General features: G+C 47.4%; 1 protein-coding gene across 1 annotated transcript in view; it reads left to right on the plus strand.

Annotated features, from left to right (window-relative positions):
• Nucleotides 1–359: 359 nt before the first annotated feature.
• The window catches only part of BRD3 (bromodomain containing 3), a 47,350-nt gene continuing 31,591 nt past the window's right edge, over nucleotides 360–16,118 (plus strand). Inside the window, 3 exon segments of the mRNA XM_048512085.1 lie at nucleotides 360–499; nucleotides 14,555–14,851; nucleotides 14,854–14,907. Of these exon segments, the coding sequence (XP_048368042.1) occupies nucleotides 14,612–14,851; nucleotides 14,854–14,907 (294 nt within the window). The 5' untranslated portion in view covers nucleotides 360–499; nucleotides 14,555–14,611.

Genomic DNA, 16,118 nt, shown 5'->3' on the forward strand with positions numbered 1-16,118 from the left:
TTGGCAAAGCAAGCCCGCCCCGTCCTCAGCGCAACGTGCGCGTCTCTCTGCCTGGCGGGGCTTCTGCCCTCGAGGCCTGGCTGGCAGCGGTGCCCAGCATGGCGGAGGACGCGTCCCGGCCCGGCCCCACGCGAGCTGGCCGAGGGGGCGCGGGAGGCTCCGGGGTCGCCGCCGCCGCCGGGCACAAAAAGGCAGCCCCGCGCGCCACACCTTCCCCAGCGCAGGCCTCGGGTCGCGCCTCTGCCTCCCCCGAGAGCGGGCGCGCGAGGGGCGCGGGGCATGCCGGGAGTGGTAGTCTCCGGAGGGGCGGCGCGTCCTTGCCCCGCCGGCCGCGCGGACTGCGACTCCCGCCAGCCCACGCGCGTCGGCGCATGCGCGGTGCGCCTTGCTCCGGCTAGCGCCTCCGTGCCCCTCGCCTCGGCCGGGATCGGGAAGGCGAGTCGGCGGCGGCGGCGGCGCGGCGGCGGAGGAGGAGGAGGAGGAGGCCGCCGGGGCTCAAGTAATGGCTTTGCGCGGGGCGGCGGCGGGGGAGCCGCGGCGGCGGCGGGGGCGGCGGCGGCGCGGGGCCCGGCAGCCTGGGGAAGGCCACGCTTTGTTGGCGGCGGCGAGCGCGACCCCCCGCCCCGGCCCGCTGCCCTCGGGGGGTCTCCGGAGCGCCGCCCGGAAACAAAAGGCCGCTCCCGCCGGGCTCTCCGCGCTCGCCGCCGCCGCCGCCGCCGCTCCCTCCCGGCCGCCTGCGGGGCCTCCCTCCCGCCCTCCCCGCACAAAGGGAGCCGCCGCGCCGCCCGGGCCTGGTGCTGCGGGGAGCGCCCTCTGCACATGCTCAGGGGGGCCGCGGCAGCAGCGCCTGGAGGGAGCAGGGCGGCCTGGCGAGGGACGCTCTTTGGGGAGCAACCCCCTCACTTCCGAGGAGCAGCGGTCGAGGCTGGGCTGCGCCGGGGGGGGGGGGCGGGAAGCGGAGCTGCTGGCGGGCCTCACCTTTGTCCTCAAATGCCCCTTTCCTTGCCCCCCCCCCCGGTCGTGGGGGGAGAATGACAGTTATAACGCTACTAATACTACTAATAATCATTACCACTTCTTATGTGTTGGATATGTCTTATATGTGGATTAGGTACTACTTATTGAATCTTATATATGTGTCTAATAGACTACTTATTATTACTAGTAGTAGTAATAACGCTACTCTGCCCAGGTACAAGTCATTTACCTGAGTCGACCTGCACCGATAAGCCCCCAGATTATGCCTCGCTCAGTTATTATAGTTAATTGTATGATAGTTATTAGTAGTTGTTGTTATATACTACATATATCTATATACGCTTGTGTCTTATATTCTACTTATTGTGTCTTATGTGTGTTATATACTATTTATTGTTAGTACTAATGGTAGTAATAATACTATGCTGTTCAGGAACCGTGCAAGTCATTTACCTAAGCCGACCTGCACCAGATCATGCCTTGCTGGGGCTCCCTTTATTACTATCATTTGGCCTCAGAGTTTCCAGAGACCCCCTTCCTCCCCAGGAGAGCTGGGGGGTGGAGCCCCTCCTTATGTCCAGGTAAAGATGCCCAGGTCGGACAAGAAGCCTGCCTGATTTTCAGCTCTGTGGCTGATCCCCGTCCACGTCCCACCCTTCTTAAGGCGCCTCCTGGATAGTACTACCGGTTGTTTACTTTCCTGGTCTGAACTTGAGCTATGCAAATAGTGGCTTGTTTTGTTCTCAGGTGCCCACGTGCAAAGATGCGCTGCTTAAAGATGCGCAGCTTGGGTTGCAAACGTCAGCTAAGGGAGAGCGTGGCGCTTTTTTTGTTCCAGAATAAAACCTTCTATTGTACATAGATGGACTGCAAGGAAAGAGGGTTTTCTGACACAACTTGCTTGTAGGTAGAGTTCCAATACAAGAAGATAATGGCCACTCTCTCTCTCTCTCTCTCTCTCTCCCATACACACACACATTCTTTGCACGACCTCAGCATTTATAAATTGTTGGTCCACTAGAATCTGGTTAAGGCTGTAACAGCACACTGGTGTGCCCCCCTACTTGAGAGGAAGTGCATATGGATGAATGTTGATTTGATAAGGAACGGCAAGCAAGAATTTTGGACACTGTTCTCTGCTGGGGTTTATTGGGGGGGGGGGGCAAGGTCAGAGCTGTCTGGGAAGGAACATGTCTCTTGGTCCCAATCATTCCTACTACTCTGTTGTCATTGGTGAGTGACGTGCGCTCCGTGCCTGCTCAGGGGCATTTTAATCGATTGATGTGCAAGCATTCAATTTCAGACCACTGGCAAAAGTTGAGCCGTGACACAGCCTAAGCCATGCGTGTGAGAGACAACAGTGCTCTTAAAAGTGCAATTCTTGGCGCATTTATTCAGAAGCTCAAGGAGTTCTTCCTTCTAAGCAAGGTTGCCTGTTGTCTGCGCATAAAACTATACCTGTGCAAATGCCCTGACCCCTTAGCAACATGGCAGTGATGTGGCTGCTGAATTGGAGGTTGCAATTGTTGTCACCCCCCTGAATAGAAAGACCACTGAACTCTATGGGATTGACTCATGAGGAAATGTGCTTGGGACCATGTGGTCAGAAAGGTGAGCAGAGGTGTAGGAGTGTGCTTTATCTTTCCACAGAAAACTGCCAATTTCTACAGATCTGTTGATTCATAAAATTAATAATAATGGATTGGATCTTTTTACCAATACAGTTGTGGAGAAACTTGGCAATAGCAAAGTTATAGTGAATGTTTTTCATGTGATTCTCTTTTTTATGGGGGTATTCTGTACTCTTCTCTCCACCTAATTCAGACTGAAAGCAGCTTACACAGTGACTGCCCCCGCCCCCCTTCCCACACAAAAGAACCATAACATAAGTCACCTAGGAACTGTATGAGAGGTTCCATTCATGATTTACCGATTTGAAACATGGAGTGGGGGTGGGATAAAGTTTTATGCTTTGGTCTTGTTTTGACTGGCGCCGAATGAGCAAGTAACGCCAGTGATCAGTTGCTCATTGATCTCTGGATAAGAGTGCAATTCTGGTGATGTTGGAAGAGCACAATTCTGTGAATGTTGAGAAATTTGAGCGAAAAGCCTTTTGTTTCCCCGGCCTCAAATTTAAACCATGCGGTGGATGCACGTACTATATTCCTTTGGCCATTATTTTTTTCAATAAAAATAACTTACACATGAAGCAGTATTTCTTATTTCCCTAATCAGGTATTTCAGCTCAAGCGTTATTGCTGTTGGGAAATAATGATAACCTGAGATATTGTAGAATTAAGGGAAAAGGGAAAAACTAGCAGGCTATAAATCAGGTCGCCGTGTTTTTAGGGCACTGGATAATTTTCCTGAAAGTTTTCTGAAGAACTTTCTGAGTTTGACTTTCCTAGAAAACCCCGAGTGCTGGATGTCATTCATCTATGCCGTGGTCACCTTCAGGTTATTAATTTAAATGGGTGTGTGGCTCAGTTCCTTTTCACAGCAGCAGGACACACAAAGGTAGCTGCAAAAGCTCTCAGGTGACACTGTCTGTGTCTGCTGAACTGTGAGGATGTGGGGACAACCCCCCCCCCCCCGCCATCATCATTCCTATTTGGGGGGGGGGTGTACATACTGTTTTATCTCAGTAACTTCCTGCGATGGTGGAGGGTTTGGGTTGAATTTGTATCTAACAGTGATGCTTCCCTACCAACTGTGTAATTCCAGTGGGGTCAGTGTGGAACTAGAATAGGGGTCTGCAACCTGCGGCTCTCCAGATGTTGGCTATGCTGGCAGGGGCTGATGGGAATTGTAGCTCATGAACATCTGGAGAGCCACAGGTTGCAGACCTCTGCAGATCTTCTGATTTTACTGATACTTACAGTGTGTGTGTGTGTGAGCAAATGGCTCTTGATGAGGTGTAATTTTGGGAGATCTCCAGGCCCCCCCTGGAAGGTGTAAATCCTGACCACAAGACTCTTTCCAAAGTTCTGAAAGCCAACTGAGCCACGCTAAAGTACCAGCAGAGAGGTGCTCTTGTAAAATTTTGGGGAAGAGAGTTGTTTTCTTGGTGTTTTGTTTGTTTGTTTAGGGAAACTTTGGGAGTGTAGTTCTTAAAACTGCCAGACAAAAATTGGGGAGACCCAAATTTGAATACCCCCATGTGCAATAGAAGTTTATTGAGTGATCTTGGGACACCTATTCTCTGCCAGCTTAAACTATTATCATGTGGCGGTTCTTGTGAAGATAAAATAAAGGCAGAATGATGATATAACTGTTTTGGACCCTCTTGGGGCAAACGGTGGGATATAAGCATTTAAATATAGAGCCCATTGGTGGAATTTAAAAGTGCAAATGCATTTGAAACTTTAGAATGTATTTGAAACTTCTGCACCCAATGGTCCCTTAGTCCATGTGTTTTTATCTTTGTCATCTTAGAGGCAGGGAAAAAAAATAATTTTTGAAGTTAGAAAACAAATTTTGCAGTGAAGGAATGAGTGTGTGTTTTGCAGAGAACAACAATTTGACACTATCACACCAGGATACAGTAGCAGATTTGGATTTCAAGTAAAAATTTGGCACTTTGAAAGCATATAACAATATTTTTAAATAATGTGTCATTGTTGAATACATTATGGCATATGAATTGCTGTCAGAATTTTTCACAATAAACACATCCTTTAAAAGATGTTGTAGATGTCTGTAGTACATAGGGTGGTGGAAAGTGTCACTCACAGCTGATTTACCGCAACCTAGTAGGGCAGGAGTCTGCAACCTGTGGTTCTCCAGATATTCATGGACTACAAATCCCATGGGAATTGTAGTCCATGAACATCTGGAGAACCGCAGGTTGCAGACCCCTGGGTTTTCAAGGGAGGGGACGATCAGAGGTGGTTCGCCATTGCCTACCTCCATGTGGGCAGAGAGAGTTCTTAGAGAACTGTGACTGGCCCAGAGTCACCCAGCAGGCTTCATGTGGAGGAGTGGGGAATCAAACCTGGTTCTCCAGATCAGAGTGAATTGCTCTTAACTGCTACCGTGTTTCCCCGAATATAAGACAGTGTCTTATATTAATTTTTGCTCCCAAATATGTGCTATGTCTTATTTCCAGGGGATGTCTTATTTTTCCTGTGTTCTGTTTGTCGGGCATGCTTCCAAACAAAAACTTTGCTACGTCTGACTTTCGGGGGATGCCTTATATTTCGCACTTCAGCAAAACCTCTACTATGTCTTATTTTCCGGGGATGTCTTATATTTGGGGAAACAGGGTATATCTCTCTGGATCATTGTTGGCTAATGCTGTAGACTGTCTTGCGCAAACAATTATGTAAGACTTATGTTCATGTATACAGTTGAGTTATCTAAACATTGTCTTTAAAAGTATTTCATTCATTTAAAAAGAGAAGATATTTCATGAGAGTTTTTGTTTGTTTTCCCCATTGGGGGAAAAGAAGCTCCTGTTTTTTTGCTAGGCCTTCACATCTCTGCTTGTAAGCAATACATTAAAACTCAGTGGTTTTTATGAACCCAAAACATTGATCCACACCATTGATCCTGGCTAGGTTGCATTAATGTTTATTTACTTTAACCCCACATTTCTCTGCCTGGGGAGCTTACAAAATAACAGAAAAATACAATTGAACGAACAGAGGAAAGTACAGTACTCAAACATGCTTGTTTCTACATCCACCGGCAAATTAGATGTTCCTTATTTTAAATAGTTGAGTCCAGGTTTCTTGTTGGGCTTAGAAGTCCACATGTGGAAACAATGCCTGGCCGGGAGGGGGGGGGAGTTATTTTCCAATTTTTGCTGCCCCACATGGAGGACCAAAAACAGAAATTACTCCCTGCCTCAGTGCTGTATGGCATGTGAAATGGCGGTGGGGAGGGGGGGGGGAGGAAGGCTGGAGCTCTCCCCTGTGGCATCTATCTCAGCCCTCTTGGGCCCTGCCTTATTACAATTTTTTAATGAGCCATTCTGAACTCTAGTTGGGTTTGTCCACTTGGACTCAACTCTTTTAAAGATGGTAGCCCCACAGCATTGATTCAGATAGAAGCACAAAAGGGGGCGGCGTGTCTAGGGGTACGTAGTTCTCTCTGTCCACTGCTCAAAAGAACTGTTTTTGGCTGATAGAATGAAGCTGGCCTTCAGTTTTAATAAAAGTGTCTTGGCTTTTGGCTGGAAAGCTTTGCTCTGAAATAAGTAGGTGTTAACCCCAAACTTGCCATCTGGTTAAACCTTGGCAGAGGAGAGAAGGGATACTAGAATAACGAGTATATGAAAGGTATAGCTGTTTATTTGATCTTTCAGGCTACGTCCTTCCCCATATGGGCTCAGGCTGCACATATATCAGGTTTTCCCTTTTCACATGGAGTGTTCTATATGTATGTGTGTAACAGACTTCCCTCTGTGATACACCTCTGAAGATGCCAGCCACAGATGCAGGCGAAACGTTAGGCCCAAGATCCACCAGACCACGGCCACACAGCCCGGAAAACCCACCCCAACCAGTTGAATCCGGCCTTGAAAGCCTTTGACAATACAACTCTTCTTCTTCATTTTGCCCTGGCATCCCCTCCAACACTGCAAAAGATTGTGGAAGTATGCACAACTTCGTTGTTTGTCTGAGGAAGCTGCTTGTACATTTGGGCTGCAATGGGATTATTTGTGACTAATTTTGCAACTTTTTGGTTATTGGTTTATTACTACATGATTTATTTTAAGTGTTTTTTTAACGCTTGACTTAATTATTGTGAAGGAGTCCTTGTGGGACAGCCCTTGGACAGTTGGCTGTCTGTCCTCTGGCCAGAGCAACAGTGGGGTAGGAGGTTAAGAGCTCGTGTGTCTAATCTGGAGGAACCGGGTTTGATTCTCCGCTCTGCCGCCTGAGCTGTGGAGGCTTATCTGGGGAATTCAGATTAGCCTGTGCACTCCCACATACACCAGCTGGGTGACCTTGGGCTAGTCACAGCTCTTTGGAGCTTTCTCAGCCCCACCCACCTCACAGGGTGTTTGTTGTGAGGGGGGAAGGGCAAGGAGATTGTCAACCCCTTTGAGTCTCCTACAGGAGAGAAAGGGGGATATAAATCCAAACTCCTCCTCCGCCTCTTCTTCTTCTTCTTCTTCTTCTTCTTCTTCTTCTTCTTCTTCTTCTTCTTCTTCTTCTTCTTCTTCTTCTTCTTCTTCTTGTTGTTCTTCTTCTTCTTCTTCTTCTTCTTCTTCTTCTTCTTCTTCTTCTTCTTCTTCTTCTTCTTCTTCTTCTTCTTCTTCTTCTTCTTCTTCTTCTTGTTGTTGTTGAGATATTTCACTGGATGCCTGTTTGATTTGGGCTCAGTTTGGGGATTGTTCTTCCCTTTCAGTCCTTGTGCCAGGCGTGTGCCACTGGGCACCGAACCTTCTCAATAGGCACCTCTCTGGTGCAACAGAACCTCAAGGAAATCTGGTGGACTTTGCTTGAGATTTTATTGTTGCTTCTTTATGGCATTAGGATTTGATAATTCAGATGTTGTTAGCATGTTGTTTAATGACTTTTTAATGACAAATTTGAGTTTGGTTGGTTCAGTAACTCTCGCCAGCTTCTGCAGTATAAAGCCAAAGTATGTTCTGATTTTCTGGCTGCTATTACAATATCGTCAGCATATCACAAACGGTCACTTGTTCCTTTCCTGTTGGGTGCAGCAGGTAAAAAAATACTTTAACAGATACATGAGTATTTGGAAGCTAGGATATAAATTTTGTAAAGGATTTTTTTATAGGGATGGCAAAATGCAGTGACCGGGCAGTGAAGCAGAGCATCCCAGACTTTAGTCTCACTCCAGCTATGAAGGAGCTGAAGGTGAGCTGTGATCTCTCGCCCTAGGCTTGCTTCCTGCTTGAAATGTGCGGCTAATGTGATTGGTCTGTCCAAACTGGTTTGGGGGGATAATGTGATTGGTCTGTTTGAAATGTGGGGGCACTGTGATTGGTCTGGGAGTTTTGTGAAGTGAAGTACTTTGAACTGAAAGCACGATATGAATGCTAAACATATTAAATAATATTTTGTTTCCCTTTTTTAAAAAGGAGTTTTCAGATAGGGATTTGGTTGGTTCAGTAACCCTCACCAGGCTCTGCAGAATTAAGCCAAAGTATTTTCTGATTTTCTGGCTACTTATAAAGGTCACATATCATCGGCACATTGCCAAAGGTGATTCTTGGTGACCCGGTAAGGAAGCTGTCCCCACCCACTTTGAACCTGCAGGAACCTTGGAAGTGTGGTAGGTGTGGCCACAAAATGGCTGCCATTGATGGCGGCTGCTGCAACTGATCTTTCAGTTGCCCAGTGAAGAGCCTTGTGCTGTGGTGTCAGATACTGCCAGAGTAACATTTTAAACTGTCTGCCCAGCCAGTCAGAAGCCTTGCTGGAGAAAAACCCCACCTGGTCCTACCCACTTCCTGGAAACACCTGTCAGGCATCAGGTGCCAAGCTGGGGGGCCCTGCTGCAAGGTCTGGAGGATGTTTCCTTACCGCCCCTTAAACCTGGTAATCTGTTTGCAGTTCAGATAGTTTCTGTTGGAAACTCTCGCTAGTACAGTGGTGGCGAACCTTTTGTAGTCCATAACATATGGAGTGCCAAAGGTTCGCCACCACTGGTCTAAGCTGATTCCATAAGATTTTTTCTGATTGATTGATTGATTGAGTGAGTGATTGATTGATTGATTAACCCCGCCAATCTCCTGAAGGACTCAGGGCAGCTTGCAGATAAAAACCTATAAAAACAATACAATAGAATAATATAAAAATATAAACATTATAAACATTAAAACAAAGTTACAACAGATGGCGTAGAAAAACCAACATGGGGACATTTAAAAACAGATGCTCATTGTGTACCCAGAGGAGGACTACGAATGATGTTAGAAAAAGGGATGCTTGGCTGGCCTGGCAGAAAAGGCCTGGCGGAACAACTCCATTTTGCAGGCCCTGCGGAACTGAGACAGACTCCACAAGGCCTGGATGTCACCAGGAAGAGCATTCCACTAGGCCGTGAAAGCCCTGGCCCATGTTGTTGCCAGCCGAACATCCCTGGGGCCCGCCGGGACCACAACAAATTCCCCTCCACAGACTGGAGGGGACTTCGAGAGCAATAAGGGGAGAGGCAGTCTCATGGATATGCAGGTCCAATACCCCTAATGGCCTTGAAGGTTAACACCAAGACTTTGAAGACGATCCGGTACTTGACAGGCAGCCAATGAAGGTCTTTCAGGACAGGTGTTTTATGGTCCTGGATCCAGCTAGGAACCTGGCAGCTGCATGCTGTACAAGCTTCAACTTCTGGATCAACTTCAAAGGCAGGCCAGTATAGAGCGAATTGCAGTAGTCTAGCCTAGAGGTGACGGTCGCATGGATTACTGTGTCCAGATCTGCCCGGGAGAGGTAGGGGGCCAGCTGCCGTGCCTGATGCAGATGGGAAAAACCACCTGGGCTGTCTTTGTGACCTGGTCCTCCAATGAAAGAGTGGAGTCCAGAGTCATTCCCAGGCTTCTTACCGATGAGGCAAGATGAAGAGCCTCACCGTCCAGAACTGGCAGCTGGAAATTCCCTGGCCAATCCCTCCGGCTAAGCTACAGAATCTCTGTCTTTGATGGATTTAATTTCAGTCTGCTCATTCTCCACCAACCAGCCAGAGCTTCTAAACAGTGCTGGGTAGCTTCAGGGACAGAGGCCGTCCGGCCCTCCATCATAAGAATGAGCTGGGTGTCATCTGCATATTGATGACATCCCAGCCCAAAGCTCTGCACCAGCTAGGCCAAGGGCCGCATGTAAATATTAAACAGCATTGGGGAAAGGATGGCCCCCTGCAGCACCCCACATATAATGGGGAATTGCCCGAGACCTTCCACCCCCACACACTACCTGCAGTCCACGGCCCTGAAGGTACGAGGTCATCCAGATAAAGGCTGTCCTTCGGACTCCAGCATCGGTGAGGCCATGGACCAAGTCTTGGTCGAACATTGCGGTGAGATCTAACAACCTCAACTTATTAACGTATGGAAATAATAGGTTTATTGCCTTTTAATAGAAATTAAGAGTTAAGTTTGGCCTTCTGATCCTGCTTTAGAAATGATGATGAGCACATGTTTCATTTTAAAGGATTTAGTGTAATTTAAGATAGCTTTTTCTGTATAAGCACATTGATGAAGCAAATCAAGATTCTCTGGATGGAACTCTCAGAAGAGATTAGGGGAGATTTTTCTTCGTGTGTGAAAGACAACTTTTATGAAATGGATCCTGGAGATATCTGGGCACAAATGTTTTCCCAGATTAATTCTAATAAACTAATGGGTCCTGGTTCTGTTATTTGGATGCAAGAGCATGTTATCACTGGTTCCCCAGATGTTGGAGTTGTGCATCTGTGCACTAAGTGCTGTAATTGTGATGTGATTAGGTTATGCTCTTAAGAAACTTGCTTTTCACAGGGCCATCTTAAACAGAGTCGCATCCTTCTAAGCCAGGGGTCTGCAACCTACGGCTCTCCAGATGTTCATGGAACATACCGTCCATCGGCCCCTGCCAGCGCGATAGCCCGGTGGCCATGCTGGCAGGCTGATGGGAACTGATAATCCGCGGAGAAACATCTGGAAAACTGCAGGTCAGTTCACCCCCCTGGTTCTAAGCCTAATGCGTCAGTGTGGATGTAGAAGGAATTAATTCTGCTTAGAAGTGCTTCTTTCTTTGGGTTTGTTTGTAGTGCTCTAGCTAACAAGTACTTGAATCATCCACAGTTGTATAGCAAAATACAGCCCTGTTTTGTAAAGTGAAGTCCGAGCGTTGGAGTGGACTAGAGCTGTTGCTCCTGAGCACCTGGTCTGCTAAGGCATTTGCAATCTGAGATCAAAGAGGATCAAGATTGGTAGCAGTAGATCGACTTCTTCCTCCATCAATCTGTCCAAGCCCTTTTAAAAGCTATCCGGGTGAGTGGCCATCGCACCTCACCAATGGCAGCAAACACCAATCACCGTTTAGTGAAAAGAGTGTTCCTTTATTAGTCCTAATTCTTCCCCCCAGCATTTTCAATGGATGCCCCCTGGTTCCAGTATTGTGAGAAAGAGAGAAAAATGTCTCTCTGTCAACATTTTCTACCCCATGCATAATTTTATAGACTTCAATCATATCCCCTCAGATGTCTCCTCTCCAAACTAAGAGTCTCAAATGCTGTACTCTCATAGGAAGGTGCTCCAGTCCCTCAAATCAATACCGTTGCCCTTCTTTGCACTTTTTCTATCTCCTCAATATCCTTTTTGAGATTCTATCTCCTCAATATCCTTTTTGACTCGCAGTGGCCCACCAGGTGCCTTTGGGAGCTCACATGCACGATATGAAAGCAATGGCCTTCTATAGGCTGTTGCTCCGGTCGCTACCCTGGTCTGTTAAAGGCATTTGCAATCTCAGATCAAAGAGGATCAAGATTGATAAGCCATAAATGCGACTTCTCCTCCATCAATCTGTCCAAGCCCACTCTTTTAAAGCTATCGGAGTTAGTGGCCATCACCACCACCTCCTGTGGCAGCGATTTCCAAGCGCGGTAACGCGTTGTGTGAAGGAGTGTTTCCTTTATTGATCCTAATTCTTCCCCAGCATTTTCAATGGATGCCCCTGGTTTTAGTATTGTGAGACAAGAGACAAATTTCTCTCTGTCAACATTTTCCCCTACCCATGCATAGTGTATAGACTTCAATCCTATCCCCCTCAAGCGTCTCCTCTCCAAACTAAAGAGGTCCCCAGCAGCTGCAGCCTCTCCTCATAAGGAAGGTGCTCCAGTCCCTCAATCATCCTTGTTGCCCTTCTGCACTTTTCTGTATACTCTGTTCTCGTTGTCTTTATGTGACATGGAAATTATAAGCTGGCACACGTTCCCCGAGTCATCTGTGCATTTCAGAGGAGCAATGACATCTGTCTCCTGGCTGAGGAGGTTCTCAGAGGATGTGATGGGGGCGGGGGGAGTACCTTTCCTCATGTTGGGACTTGCATGTATCTGCAGGAAGAATTTCACGGATGCCTGTGGTGACCTGTGGAACCTTGCAAGCGTTAGTGCCCTGAATTTTTAAATTTTTTTTAGTTTTTTAATTAAAGGAATTCTGTAAAAGAAAGTAATAAGTATGTGCTGCAGACCATTTCCACACAGCTTATTTGCCCTGGGTTCAGATCTTTTGGGAAGTGGGTTTATTTCCTGCTTCCCCATTGCATTGTGGTGCATCCATACACCTTCTGGGGTTTCCCAGCTTTTATCCATTTACAAGGATGATTGAGGGACTGGAGCACCTTCCCTATGAGGAGAGGCTGCAGCATTTGGGACTCTTTAGTTTGGAGAATCTGAGGATATGTTCGAGATCTCTAAAATATGCATGGAGATTAGAAAAAATATTGACAGAAAGACATTTTCTCTTTCTCGGGCTCAAGAGAGGTGTCGATGAAAATGCTGAAAATAGGACTAATAAAACACTTCTTCCGCATAGCGATAATGATGTCTTTGAAATGCCACAGGGGTGATAACCTCACTGAATAACTCAAGGCGGACAAACAATCGAAGAAAAGTCGATATCTGATCTCTTTGATCTGAATTAAAACTCTGAGTGATCAGGCTGGCTAACGCCAAGCTTCCTTCACATCCTACATGTCATTTTAAAATGTGCAGTTTGCCAAAGGACTTTATAGAAGCCTGCGGGGCCTCTTGACTGCCCTTATTCCCGCCACAGATACTGAATTTTCCTTATCACAGACTTGTACTTTGCAGAGATTTAAAGTCAGGTTGAAGGGGGGGGGGGGAGTTCCCCCATTTTTCCAAAGGGAAAATTACAACATTTTGGAGATCACTTGAAGAAAAAAAAGCTTGTGATTATTTAGAATATATAGCTTGAAAAGTTTTGTGTATTAATTATCATTCACACACACACATATGTAGAGAGAGAGAAATAGCTATTGTTAATATGTGAATATTGTTTCCAATAGTTAGTATTCCGTGGTGTTTGATGGCAATGCATTATTAAAGACTTCAGAGTTTTCAATATTGTAAAGTTTAAGTAATATCCAATTAGACCAGTGGTTCCCAAACTTATTTGGCCTACCGCCCCCTTTCCAGAAAAAAATATTACTTAGCGCCCCCTGGAAATTAATTTTTTTTAAATTTTTTTAATAGCAATTAAACAGAAAGATATATGTATTAATGTTTCTACCTGTGGCCATCACCGCCCCCCTGGATCGCTGCAGCACCCACCAGGGGGCGGTAGTGCCCACTTTGGGAATCACCGAATTAGACTGTTAGTTCTAGTATGACTGTTTGTGATTGGCTCTTTCTTCACAAGTCACCTAGGCTCCTTCCGCACATGCAGAATAACGCACTTTCAAACTGCTTTCAGCGCTCTTTGAAGCTGTGCGGAATAGCAAAATCCACTTGCAAACAGTTGTGAAAGTGGTTTGAAAACGCATTATTTCGCGTGTGCGGAAGGGGCTCTAAAATGTTAGCAAAATGTTTTCGATCCCCCCCTTTATCACGATGTTTGTCCACACTCACCCCCTCGAAACAATTCATGACCACTAAGGTGTTTTCCCCCTTTTTTTGGTTATTTGTAGAATTGATGCTTCATTGCTTCTCTGCGATTCTCTGTAGCTACATGTATTCAACAGTTTGAAGATTTTACTCCCCCCCTCCAAGAAATGACAAAAATAAAGAGGGGGGGGGGAACGGAGTAAGCTCAGGGACATGATAAAATGGTGCCAAGGAGGAAATTCAAGGATGGCCCAGAGGCATGGAGAATAGCAGCAGGAAAGATAAAAGTGTTTCAAGGGAGGAGGTCTTTAATATTTCACCCACATTTCCACTACTCCCCCAAAACCAAACTCCCCTCCCCCATGGCTTTAAAATTTCTGCATGTGTCCATCTCTTGTGTATATGCGCCCTGGCCCGCTAGTGTAGGGTGCTTGCTGGGCACCCAGATCTAAGCACTGACAAAATCCAGCCCCAGCAAATCTATATGGCAGAAGGCAAGCTGTATAGAAGCCCTGAGGGCCACCCTAACTGGCAGGGGCTGATGGGAATTGCAGCCCATGAACATCTGGAGAGCCACAGGTTGCAGACCGCTTCTCTGCATTGTGCCCTGATCTAGGGTATGGAGCAGGTCTGGGAGCTGTAAAACAGTCGTGGGGTGAGACTGGCTCTTGGGGATCCCCTAGATTACAGTGGTGGCGGACCTTTGGCACTCCAGATGTTATGGGCTACAATTCCCATCAGCCCCTACCAGCATGGCCAATTGGCCATGCTGGCGAAGAGCTGATGAGGATGTAACCCTGTATCTGGAGTGCACTGGCACTAGGAAATGACTCTGACCTCTCAGATGCTGGCGGTGCCAAGGTGTATGTCCCCCACTGTACTCCCTTTGATCTCCAGGAGGTCTCTACCTGTGCCTGCAGCTCATACTAGTGAAGTAGACTGTTAGGTTTTCCTTCTGCAGCCCCATTCCGCCTTCATTGGGAGCAGCATGGGACAGGAGTGGAGGATCTTTTCCTCGATCATTTATCTCTCCTTTTGTTGCTTCCTCTTTCAGAAGTCGCAGTGCTCCGCTCTCCTCCTTCCACCAAGGCTGCATGGTCTGTCCCTGGAAATGGGATGTCAATCCCATTCAGGGATCTTGAAAACAGCCAGACCTTTCCCTTCCGCTGGCTGCTGTTGTCGACTTGACCTGGAGGCGAGGAACCCAGGAGAAGATGTCACCGTCGCATCTACCAATCCAGGCTCAGGGCCCGTCAACCCCTCCTCCCCAGAGGTCACCAGCAACAAACCTGGACGGAAAACCAGCTTGGCACATACATGCAAAATATTTGTGGTGAAAACTCTGTGGAAGCTTATCAGTTGCATGGCCAGCACCAGCAGTGGATAGCAATTAAATTGAATTTGCCAGTGAGTACAGCCTGTGGTTTCCTTTTGGTCTGTTTCTCTTCCCTTTGAGACGCTCTGAAACATTGTCCATGATCGCTGATTGTTTTCCTTAATTGTGGGTAAGTGTTAAGTCTGAACATTAATCTGTGGCTTAAGGCTCATTGCAGGCATTTAGGGGATTGCTCCGTAGGTCTGTGGGACAGTATTTGAGGGCAGAAAGTCCCCGATTTAGTCCTCAGCATCTCCAATTTTTAAAAAATGGATCAGATAGCAAGGATGTAAGGTCAGTACTGTCCATTCTGAGTGGCAGCGGTCCCTCCCATTTTATGGGAGGGGACGCTGCATGTACTATTTCTGGGCTCAATCGGTCTAATCTTTGTTTAGAAAAAGATGGGCGGCTTTGAATTTGTACCCTGCTTTTCTCAACCGTAAGGAGCCCTGACTGAAATGGAGGGGGGCCAGAATAAAGCCCTCTCTAGTGAACCTCTAGAACCAGAGTGTTGGCAGGAAGTTAAGTCCCTTGGCTGCTCCAGGCTTGAAAGGGGCAGGATGAAGGGCAACTTTGTGTAGGGATCCCTGTTTGTGGCAGCCCTAATGGGTCCTACCCAGTCCATGACAGCCCTGCATTCCCATGACGGTTCATTTCCACCAGTCTTTGGTCCAAAAACAGAAGAAACATGGGAGAGACTCCGGTTTGCAGAAACCCCCCCAAGAAATTTCAGAGAGAAAGAAGCAGCAGGAGGGTTAGTGGGAAGGTGCACAGTCCAGGTGCTCGGGAGCAACAGCCGCAGAAGGCCATTGCTTTCACATCCTGCAGGTGAGCTCCCAAAGGCACCTGGTGGGCCACTGCGAGTAGCAGAGAGCTGGACTAGATGGCCTCTGGTCTGATCCAGCAGGCTAGGTGCTGTTCTTAAGGCCATTGCTTTCTACATCCTGCAGTGAGCTCCCAAAGGCACCTGGTGGGCCACTGCGAGTAGCAGAGAGCTGGACTAGATGGCCTCTGGTCTGATCCAGCAGGCTAGTTCTTTTGTTCTTAAGGCCATTGCTTTCACATCCTGCAGGTGAGCTCCCAAAGGCACCTGGTGGGCCACTGCGAGTAGCAGAGAGCTGGACTAGATGGCCTCTGGTCTGATCCAGCAGGCTAATTCTTTTGTTCTTAAGGCCATTGCTTTCACATCCTGCAGGTGAGCTCCCAAAGGCACCTGGTGGGCCACTGCGAGTAGCAGAGAGCT

The sequence above is a fragment of the Sphaerodactylus townsendi genome, linkage group LG12 (genome assembly GCF_021028975.2).
Source record: "Sphaerodactylus townsendi isolate TG3544 linkage group LG12, MPM_Stown_v2.3, whole genome shotgun sequence".
Taxonomy (NCBI): Eukaryota; Metazoa; Chordata; class Lepidosauria; order Squamata; family Sphaerodactylidae; genus Sphaerodactylus; species Sphaerodactylus townsendi.